The sequence below is a fragment of the Lepidochelys kempii genome, chromosome 11 (genome assembly GCF_965140285.1).
Source record: "Lepidochelys kempii isolate rLepKem1 chromosome 11, rLepKem1.hap1, whole genome shotgun sequence".
Lineage (NCBI taxonomy): Eukaryota > Metazoa > Chordata > Testudines > Cheloniidae > Lepidochelys > Lepidochelys kempii.
In genome coordinates, this window is record NC_136390.1 from 23030085 (window position 1) to 23042138 (window position 12054).

General features: G+C 38.9%; 1 protein-coding gene across 7 annotated transcripts in view; it reads left to right on the plus strand.

Moving 5' to 3' along the window:
- Positions 1–12054, plus strand: part of ARHGAP15 (Rho GTPase activating protein 15) — a 463932-nt gene that overhangs the window by 93067 nt on the left and 358811 nt on the right. For all 7 annotated transcript variants that reach the window (XM_073305398.2, XM_073305399.2, XM_073305401.2 and 4 more), the window contains one exon: positions 2528–2617. In XM_073305398.2, the coding sequence (XP_073161499.1) occupies positions 2528–2617 (90 nt within the window). The remainder of the gene's footprint in view (positions 1–2527; positions 2618–12054) is intronic.

Consider the following 12054-nt stretch of genomic DNA (forward strand, 5'->3'; position numbering starts at 1 on the left):
CAAGGAAGTGTTATGTCAGATATTAGGAAAAACTTTCTATCAGGATAGTTAAGCTTTGGAATAGGCTTGCAAGGGAGGTTGTGGAAACCCTATCTTTGGAGGATTTTAAGAACAGGTTGGATGATCTACCTTTACATGGTTCAACCTCAGTGCAGGGGAGTGCACTTGATGACCTTTTTAGGTCCCTTCCAGCCCTACATATCTATGATTCTGTGATCTCACTGTCAAGGAGCTTTATCCTGATCTCATCCAAAATTTTACTTTCTTCCTTTTTTTCTTATATTTTTCCAAGATTTTCTTTCGTTCACTGGTGTTTACACCTTCCAAATTTTGGTTGAGTGGGTAGTCTTTTCCTTCACCCTAGATATGTAAGTATTTGGAGGCACAGCCAATAACTTTGTGATTTTATCCAAAGAGAGGGAGCAAACAAATTTGTCTGACAAAATCTGCACCAGTTCCCCAGGGAACTGCACATGTCTATTCTGTGGGAGTGCAAACCTTGATAGAGGTTGACAGAGCAATTTGGATGGAATCCTTGACAGGTGCTTCATAGATATTCCTGTCTCTGAGCCCCTGCTATCGATTTTACAGTTGGAGTGATTGATCTGTCCCATGAATATGGTGTGTACATATATATTTCTAAAAGTTGTGCAGTACAGAATTTTGTAACTTGGACATTTCTATTAAAATATTTGGCTTGTAATAATAATTTGCCCCTCAAAATCTTCGATCTGAAGATCTCAAAATGCTTAAAAAAATTAATTAAGCTTCACAACATCCTTGTGAAATTAAGTATCAATATTACCATTTTGCAGATGGAGAAATTGAGGTTTAGGGAGGTTAAGCTGCTTGTCAAAGGCTAAACAGGAAGTCTGTGGCAGAGTTAGATATGGAACCTGTTAACTTCATAGCATACACACTGAGAAATTAGATAAAATTCTGGATTCTAAAAACAAAGCAGTGTTACACTGTAACTTTCCAGTATGAGTATTTATGTTTTTAACACACAATAACCCAAAAACAGAGAAAGAGAAAACAGGCTACACCTTATGGCAGACAGGCACAACTCAACCCACATTGCTTTTATGCTGGCTTTTACAGAGTAATTCTGAGTGCACTGCACAACTTCCTGCAGAGCCCCTGAGTCTGCAAGCAGAACCAGGAACCCTCCCTTCCTCACTTTTAAATGACAGTCCTCAATACCCCACAGAATGTACCTATTTCTTCCAGCCTAGTGCTTTAGCTTTAGCTCCTTCTCTTTTGAATAACATATCTTTTTTTTCCCTTTTGGAAACAAGGAACAAAGACCAATTATAGGGCCTGTTATTGCCAATGGTCCTGAGACATGGAAGTGTTGTGGTTTGGCAAATTATGAGTATAATTATAACTCCAGTCCTGAAAAATGCCAGGTTCCCTGAATGCAAAGCTTTTTACCATGATTTTTTACTGTGCTTCTCTCAACACAGATTGATCCTTTCTTTTACCCAATTCAAAGCAACTCTGGAAATACATGTTTTTTAGCCATTAATAACAATGTCAGAGAAATTTAGTGAGCATTTTTAGGAAGCTGAAAAGTGTGATTGTGCTGGAATCGCCATGGTGCCTGCTGCCATTTAGTTTTCTTTACAACCGATGTCACTCTTAATGTTAGAATTGTTTAAAGTAGCAACATGGCCTAGTGGATAGAGCACTGAACTGGGACTCAGGAGACCTAAGTTGTATTCCTATTTGTCTCGGCCCCCCTCATGCCTCAGTTTCCCCATCTGAAAGGGCAAAATGATACTGTCCTCCTTTGTAAAGTGCTTTGAGATCTACTGATGACAAACCTTATATAAGTAGTTGTACTAGTAGTAGTAAAAATGAGGGACAAAAAAGATGAGTCAAGGTGACTATTAACATCGGTCAGCTACTGCCCTCACCAAACGCAGAAGGAACTTTATGGAACTAATTTTTTTTTTAAGTATTATTGTCTGGGATGTGTGATGGCCTGTAAGGTGTTAAATAGCTCCTGAGAGATACTTAGTGCATCTCAAACCTGTTGACTTTTGTGGAACTCACAGATGTGGGCATCTCATGGGATTGAGACCGTGGTAACTTGCTCAGATAAAAAGATGGCCTACTGTGGAGCTGAAGTACACATTCTTCTACAGTCTCAGTTCTTTCCAGCTCTATCAGTGAGAACTAATCTATTCTGCACAAGCATTTTTCAGGTTCAGTGGTGCAAAGTAAGCATTACAAAAAATAGGAAATATCCATCATTTTTTTTCTTTTGCTTTAATTAGGAAATAGCCCAATGATTTTTTAAAATAACACACACACACATACACACACATGTAATTCCCACTGAGAACCCTGAAAAAGGGATATATATTGTATTAAAGGGAGGATTAATAGGCCCTTCAGAGTGGTGCTAGCAACAATGCTCGAATTCTCTGCCAGTTGAACTTGATCCACTCTCTTTTTATCTGGCAACTGTCCCCATATCTGTACATTCAATTTATATTTTGTATTTAATTTTTATTTGCAGAAAGCAGGATATAAACCAGAATGGGTGGATTTGTGTGGCGCTCAAATTGAATGGACTACAGAGAAATCTAGTAGAAAGAATGTCTTTCAGGTAAGAGGGAATTTGTTCATTTCATTCTCCCTTTGGGTACAAAGTCTTTAAGGTAAAGAACTAGGTTTTATTTCTGTGATTAGATATTTTAGTAACTACAGATTGATCTAATACAGAACTTGTTTCTTAAACAAATTTAAAAGCGTAACATTTTATCCAGCCTCAGTTTACTATTTTTTTCTAGGCTAACGAGTCCTGATGATTGAATCTACTAAAAACACTTGAGAACCTGTTGATTTATTGATTAATGTTCCACATTCAATTTGTTTTTAAAACTTAGCAGGTAATTGCTTTGGGTTTAAGCCTGGAATCCTTGACCTAAAGAACTTCCATAAACAGAACTTTCTCAAATTGCTTATTTAAGCTCTGATCCAACTGAGTGTGGTTACTCTGTTTATTTTTATTGCTGCTCACGGCTGTGATGACCCAGGTTCATTCCTGAGTGGAGAGGGCTGGAAGGAGAAGAACCTGGCATCCATCAGAGCCAATTCAGAAGTTTATATATTTCTCATGTGCTGATCATTTTATTGTATGGAAAACAATGTTGCTTAATTTTTTTTTCCATTCAAATGCCATTTCATTGAATGGCAAGATAAATGCCTTTCAAGGATGAGAAAGGCATTATTCTAGGGTTGACATTCCAGGATCTGGATGCTAAAAAAAGGTTGTTACAACACTTCCACTATAGGGACCCAGTCCAACACCGATTGAAATCAATGGAAAGGCTTTTGTTGATGTCATGGGAGTTGAATCAAGAGCTATAATTTTTTCTATCCGAGGATTTGGAATTTTATATAGGGCTTCAGTAGCGAGGATCTAACAATGAGAACTTTCCTTTCTTCAGCTGTTATTTATATATTAAATTGATTTATTTTAGTAAGGCAACTAGTGTACCTCTAGTTCATACCCTGGTTTTACAGTAAGGTAAAGTTTATACAGTGTGAGTTTGGTAAATATGGGAGTCAGTTAACAGTAGCCTTACAAAAGAGATGACTATATATTTAGGTGGTAAGAGGGTATAAAATTGTGCTTAACAGTATTTTATTTCACCGAATTGGTCACTATCTGAAACTTAGATCTTGTCTACACACAAAGGGACATCTTTTTTGCAATGTTTTCCCATTTATGCTTCTGGAGTGGGGGAAGAACAAGCAGAGATGTGAGCAAAGATTAGTAGAAGAAGGGAAATGTAACAAAATTATTTCAAACCTCAAAATAATGTGTGAACTTTGGGTAAAGATTTAGGTCTTACTGTCACCAAACTTATTCACCCTTCCTAATTCTCTTATTTAGAGGTTCATTGTCCCTTCAGTCATCTCCCCTTGATCTCTGTCCTGCTCCTCATGTCATCCATGAAGAGCTGTATGTGCTAGACTTGCCCCACTGCATCTAGGACACAAGAGGAGGGGAGGATGCATCTTCAGGACATATAACTCCTGCCAGGTGGAGTAAAAAATGTGCATGTCAATTACCCAGGTTGCACGTGGCATCACTAGAAGTTATTGAATTGCTTCCAAGGTAGGAGTAGGTGTGGATTACGTGTTGGAGAGAAGTAAGAGTAAACACTGCTTAATATGCTGTGCCAAGACCTTTGAAGACTGGGCTATATAGTAATTTAGGTCTTTACAACAGTGAAGCAGTGATGCTTCCACAGGTCTGCTCCATAGGTGAGCCTCCATGATCTCTACTGGATTAGAATGATTTCAAGGAATGGGCCATTCTGCTTCTAGCCCTGCCCTGTAGGTGAGGCCCTTTTTTAGAGCTGGCATAGTAGGCTCCATGACATCTATCCTACAGCAACTAGTGTGACAGAATATCGAATGGGGATATGACATAGCTGGCATGTGCTGAGCTCTGGGTATCTTCAGCTGGTTCAAATTCCCTTAGGGACTGTTGCCAGTTTGAAAGTGTTAGAGTAGTCACCAGGCAGCTTTTACTTGCAGCTGTGACTGGGGTGAGACAAAGAATCAGGGACTATAACTGTCTTCCTGAAAGGGCTCATCCCTTACCTACCAACTGTGGGTACAACAGATAATTTGGATCCATTCTATCTAAAGATGTAAAGGGAATATTTTTGAAAGCACCTACAGGATTTAAGACCACTGAAAGTCAATAGAACATGTGCACCTAACTCACTTGGGTGCTTTTGCAACTATCCTCTTAAAATCTGACAGTGATTTATAAAATATGAGGTTTGACAATTCTTGGGTAATCCATAGAACATATTGGTAGAGTGAACAACCAATTGCTCTCATTCTTCAGTTTTGTCTCCCTAAAAGTAATAAAATATAACTTTAGCCAAATTCTGCAAACCCTTACACATTAGCAGAGCTAATGGAGATCACTGAACTCTTTGAGTATGAGTATAGAGAAGAATCAGGCTCAGTTCTCTTCTGAAACCATGAAATCATTTGTTCATAAGACCAATAACTGAGTGTGAGAGAAATCAGAAATATAAACCTAAAAGGGTGGAGCATCGTTTAGATGGATCATGGAGATATACTAGAAGTCTGTGCCAGATGGCAAGAGTTATTTGGTACCAAAAGTGGTGACATTTTGGGAAAGGACTGAAAGGATCGGTGCTAGATGAATGGAAACAGTAGAAAGGGGAGTAAAACGAGAGTCCAGGCAGAGATTTGAAACCGAGGAAAGTGGCTTATACTTGGATGTTGAATGTGCCGGAAACACTCTTGATGTTTTATTTATTTAAAATATATAGCCATCCTTTGAATATCTACCTATTCATTATTCTTTTGGATTGGAAAGAATCTGAAAGGCTTTGCTGGAAAACGAAATCTAGATTACTTGCACTGCTATTTGATTAGCTACATTAGCTAGCCTAACTCTGAAATTATCAGAATAAATATGATTATATGTCCAAAAGCATGGCAACAAAGCATGATCAGTGGGTTTTCATTTCATTACAAACTGAATAATAAAGCAGGTTTCAGAGCAGCAGCCGTGTTAGTCTCTATCCATAAAAAGAAAAGGAGGACTTGTGGCACCTGGGAGACAAACAAATTTATTAGAGCATAAGCTTTCGTGAGCTACAGCTCACTTCATCGAATGCATACAGTGGAAAATATAGTGGGGAGATTTTATATACACAGAGAACATGAAACAATGGGTGTTACCATACAGACTGTAACAAGAGTGACCAGGAAAGGTGAGCTATTACCAGCAGGAGAGCGGGGGTGAGGGGGCGAACCTTTTGTAGTGATAATCAAGGTGGGCCACTTCCAGCACTTTACAAGAACAGTGAGAGGGGAAATAAACAAGGGGAAATAGTTTTACTTTGTGTAATGACACATCCACTCCCAGTCTTTATTCAAGCCTAAATTAATTGTATCCAGTTTGCAAATTAATTCCAATTCAGCAGTCTCTCTTTGGAGTCTGTTTTTGAAGTTTTTTTGTTGAAGAATTGCCACTTTTAGGTCTGTAATCGAGTGACCAAAGAGATTGAAGTGTTCTCCGACTGGTTCATGCCTACATGCCTCCAACTTTCATCCAGACCACATCACACGATCCATTGTCTACAGCCAAGCTCTACAAAACAACCGCATTTGCTCTAACTCCTCAGGCAGAGACAAACACCTACAAGATCTCTATCAAGCATTCTTAGAACTACAATACCCACCTGCTGAAGTGAAGAAACAGATTGACAGAGCCAGAAGAGTACCCAGAAGTCACCTACTACAGGACAGGCCCAACAAAGAAAATAACAGAACGTCACTAGCCATCACCTTCAGCCCCCATCTAAAACCTCTCCAGCGCATCATCAAGGATCTACAACCTATCCTGAAGGAAGACCCATCACTCTCACAGATCTTGGGAGATAGGCCAGTACTTGCTTACAGTCAGCCCCCCAACCTGAAAGAAATACTCTCCAGTAGCCACACACCACACAACAAAAACACTAACCCAGGAACCTATCCTTGCAACAAAGCCCGTTGCCAACTGTGTCCACATATCTATTCAGGGGAGACCACCATAGCGCCTAATCACATCAGCCACACTGTCAGAGGCTCGTTCACCTGCGCATCTACCAATGTGATATATGCCATCATGTGCCAGCAATGCCCCTCTGCTATGTACATTGGCCAAACTGGACAGTCTCTACGTAAAAGAATAAATGGACACAAATCAGACGTCAAGAATTATAACATTCAAAAACCAGTCGGAGAACACTTCAATCTCTTTGGTCTTATAAGAATTATAGTTTACAAATAGAAAATGACTATTGAGATTTTGTGTTAAAGAAAATCCAACACCCAAAGTTACAGGAAATGTGGAATTTGAGTTCTAACTAAGACATGTACATGTCTTAGTAAACGCATGCCAACAAAGAGATGGACTATACATAATTAATTAATATGGATGGAAAAATTTCCATATTATCTGGGTGGAAAAATATATAAACCTACAGCAAATGAAGTTCAGGCAGGAAGGTTTTGGGATTGGATTCTGATCTTGCACATGTTTAACTTCACTGTTTTTAATGGAGTTATTCCTTTTCTAAACTAAGGTAAATCTGATCAGAACGAGGCCTAATTAATTTAAAATGTGTGCACAATAGCTTATTTCTGTGCATTTTGAACACTTCAGTTTCATCAAGTAGTGCATAGCAGTGTCCTGCAGCATGACTTGCCTTTGTTTATTTTGTTGATGATATAGCATCAGTAAACAGAACTACTTTGAAGCAGTTTCAACAAAATCTGAGCAAACAGAGCAATTTGCAGTGAGATACTGTATTGTTCTCTGTGGCTAACTGATGTGATGCTCTAGGTCTTCATCAGAGATGTGGTGAATAAAAGAAGATTTATGTTCAAATCACATGCTTTAAACATTTCTGCTAAGTGCTAGTTTGCTCTTTGGTGTTTAGCCTGAAATTTAAAGCACCGAGGATTAAAAGGATTACAACATAATCTTAAATAATCCTAAGTGTCATTTACAGAGAGATGGTTGTAATAACTAAATAAAACCATGTTAAGGGATGGCAGTATTGTCAATCAGCAACTGGAACACAAAGAGTGCCTCTGTCATCCCGTCATTCTCCTTTCTCTCCTTTACGTAGTTAAATTTTGCATTGGATAGGTGCATCTTGATGTGAGCTATAGCTGAAGAAAATAACAACATGATGGAATGCTTTTTAGCCTGCACTAATATGGAAACTGAGGCATTAGTAACTAGATTAGTTGAAAAATGTTCTTGATGCTCAATGTTGTGTGCTTGTGGAGAACTTTTCAGAATAGGGTTTATCCATTTCTTCTGCATCGCTCACTCTCTTCCTCCTCACGTGTAAAGTGAACCGCCCTTCGTGAGTTTAAAATTATGACAAGATGCTTGGGAGGAAGTTGCAGTGTTCATTTGACCTTAATATACCTGTGGTTCCACAATGCTAAGGTTTCATTAATACAAAATCCTGCAGCAATGGAATAATGAATTGTAGGGGGATTTCTTTTTGGCTGACTTAAAAAAAAAAGTCAGTGTTAAAAAAGTCGTTATGCAGCATATGCATGAATTAGTAAGCAGCTTCATTCCCCTAATAGCTTCATTCATTTAACAAACACAGTCATTATTTTATTTCATTGGTGTTTCTGTTCATTTTCCAAGTTCATTTGTTTATAAAGGTTTTGTTACATAAATTACAGAGACTGATACTCAGGGTTTTGCCACAGCCTTAATGTGATATTGACTTTAATTTCAAAAGGCTGCAGCTCTGTCAGTTTACTCATATTCATAAAATTCTAACATGTAAAAGCCTAGAAAACAAGGCAAGAAATGTAGTGAAAAATACTAGAAAGTTCTGTATTTTGGTTGAAAGTATAGTTGGACCTACACCTAATATAAAAGAGATTATCTTACAGCTAGTAATCATATAACGTGCCTGATTCTGATCTCAGTTACACTGGTGTAAATCCAGAGCAACTTCATTATCTTCAGTGGAGTTACTCCAGATTTACACCAAGATCAGAATCTGACCCATAAATTTTCTGTTCTCTTTTGTATAGTACAGGTTCTTAAATAGCCCTCATCACCATAGTATCTGAGCGTCTTCCAGTAGTGCATTAAGTGACATGACTGACATCTGTCACATGTGGTTTGTTTTCTCTCCCTCATCCTTTCTCCGGGGCGAGAATTGTGTGCATGGTATAACATTTTGTTTTGGTAGAGTTTGGGGGCTTGATTTTGTGTGTGTTAAATGTATGCACTGCTCTGTGTGTGTTTTAGAGAAGGCAGGTCAAAGATTGCACTTGGAAAAGTAGATGGTGAGGTTTGTGATGATCCTTAGTTCCTTTTGGAGCTTGTTCCACAGTCTCTGATGGGCCCCCAAGAAAGCTCTGTCTTTTGCATTAGCTTTAGAGCCACAGAAAGCTTTTGTCTGTGACACATACAGTCAGTGTACTAACTTTTGCTGGTCTTATGTTTTATAAATAGTGGATGGATCTGGCCCTGTTTTAGATACCTTTATGTTAATTTATCCATGGGTGAAAATTACATTTATTTTTTGTGGGTTTAACTGACAAGCCAAAGATCTGAATTTATCCAAATTCAATTTCATATCTTTAAATAATTGACTACATATATAATGTTATGACAGTGTCATTAGTTTAATAACCTGCAATTATTATCTAGAAAGTAATAGGAAATTGGATCAAAAGAAAGAGGCTTAACCAGGGACTAGCCGACAGGATTCCCTCCCACCCAGGAATGATATAAATAACTGCCATTGAAGTCAGTGAGAGTTACTTGTGTGTTGAAGTGGTAGAAAAGGGTTGCTGGATTGTATTTCCAGTTCTACCATTTATTTGCTACCTATCACTATTGCGTGAGTAACTTGGACTTGGATTTTTAAAGATGTACATGCAAAAGTGTACACAGAACATCTATGGGATATGTGAAAACTGGGGTGGAAACCTGGAAAATTATGTGCCTGTGCAAATTCCTGCTTCATGAACACATCAGCACTTTGCTTGTGCAATTCGGGTGCAAGGCAGAAGTGCACACACTGTTGTGGGGGGCTTAATCTCTGTGTGGTTTATTTTAACATTTCTAAAATTAGTAAAATACTGTATCTTTCAGAGATGTGGATGTAAAACACAGTAAGAACTTTGGATAACAGGTGCTTTATAAGTACAAATTTTTACTGATATCAGAATTAATGGCTCTGATTCTCCTCTCTTATCACTTTTACACTGGTGCAATTCCATTGACATCACTGGAGTTACTCTTGATTTACCCTGTATTGAGAATTATTTATTCATCATTTCTTAATTATGTTATTATCTTTTTACATAAAGTTGCATTAAAAATAAGCCCATGCTTTTACCAGTTTTCTGCCTCACTCTTTTGATACCTGCAATTACTATACGCGTCAAAAGCAGAAAATTCAGACACACATTAGATCTCAACTTTTGCTTTAGAAATTACTGCTACAGTAGAACACTGTGTCACACAAAACCAGATGGAAGCATATTGTCATAAATATAAAGGGAAGGGTAAACCCCTTTGAAATCCCTCCTGGCCAGGGGAAAGCTCCTCTCACCTGTAAAGGGTTAAGAAGCTAAAGGTAACCTCGCTGGCACCTGACCAAAATGACCAATGAGGAGACAAGATACTTTCAAAAGCTGGGAGGAGGGAGAGAAACAAAGGGTTTGTGTGTCTGTCTGTAGTCGTCTTGGCCAGGGACAGAACAGGAATGGAGCCTTAGAACTTTTAGTAAGTAATCTAGCTAGGTATGTGTTAGATTATGATTTCTTTAAATGGCTGAGAAAAGAATTGTGCTGAATAGAATAACTATTTCTGTCTGTGTATCTTTTTTGTAACTTAAGGTTTTGCCTAGAGGGGTTCTCTATGTTTTTGAATCTAATTACCCTGTAAGATATCTACCATCCTGATTTTACAGGGGGGATTTCTTTATTTCTATTTACTTCTATTTTTTATTAAAGGTCTTCTTGTAAAACACTGAATGCTTTTTCATTGTTCTCAGATCCAAGGGTTTGGGTCTGTGGTCACCTATGCAAATTGGTGAGGCTTTTTATCCAACATTTCCCAGGAAAGGGGGAGTGCAAGTGTTGGGAGGATTGTTCATTGTTCTTAAGATCCAAGGGTCTGGGTCTGTAGTCACCTAGGCGAATTGGTGAGGCTTTTTACCAAACCTTGTCCAGGAAGTGGGGTGCAAGGTTTTGGGAAGTATTTTGGGGGGAAGGACGCGTCCAAACAGCTCTTCCCCAGTAACCAGTATTAGTTTGGTGGTGGTAGCGGCCATTCCAAGGATAACGGGGGTAATATTTTGTACCTTGGGGAAGTTTTGACCTAAGCTGGTAAAGATAAGCTTAGGAGGTTTTTCATGCAGGTCCCCACATCTGTACCCTAGAGTTCAGAGTGGGGGAGGAACCTTGACATGGTGGCACAGTGGTGGGATTAACCTGAAATCATTTTGAGATCCAGTTGAGATTTTTTGAACTAGAAATACAGATTTTAAAAAGGAATTTTTAGGAAGTCCAGAAGGCAGCTTTGAAACTGAAAGCAGCTTGGTTTCTCTCTGCTTTGTGGCCAAGCAGAGACAAAAGGGGATTCTCTTGTGAATTGCAGGTTTCATTTGCCTGGAGGCAGGGTACTTAACTCCTGCAGGGAAATTCACAGTCTTCCAACCCAGAGGTTTGTTTTTTTTTTTCTTTTCTTCCTAAAAGTAAATAGGGGGTGTGTGCTCTACCCATTTGCCTGGAGACAAAAGTGGCAGGGTTTTTTTTAGGATTTTGATTTTTTTTTTTGTTTTACAAGGAGCACAGGTTTGAAAAGAAATTTTTTTTTTTCTTCGTTGGGCTGGGTAAGCAGGTTTCCAAGTAGTTGGAGGGTTTTTGCTTTAATTTGGGCCCAGAGCAGAGACAAGGGAATTGTCTTTTTCTGTAGGCTGACAATCACTATCAGAGAATAGGTATTCTATTCCAGCACAGCAAAATTTTACAGCCAAGTTTTGTTTGTTTATTTCTAAACCTCGGGTGTAAAGTTAGTTAAAAACAGAGAGGTTAGAATGACCAAATCCTCAGCTCGACTACAGCTGGAATTAGCCAAATTTCAGGCTGAGGAAAAACAAAGGGAACATGAAAGACAGATAGAACTCATGCGGCTGGAGAAGGAGGTACAGGAGGCTGCCCACAAAAGGGAAATGGAGGCAAGGAAGCATGTGGAGGAGATGGAGAGGATAAAGGCCCAGCAGAATATACCAACAAACCCTAGCAATCCTTCTCCAGGTACCACTTCCCATCCCAGAAAGTTCCCCACCTACAAGGCAGGTGATGATACTGAGGCCTTCTTAGAAAACTTCGAAAGGGCCTGCCTTGGGTACAGCATCTCTACTGACCAATACATGGTAGAGCTGAGGCCGCAGCTCAGTGGACCCTTAGCTGAGGTGGCAGCTGAAATGCCTAAAGAAC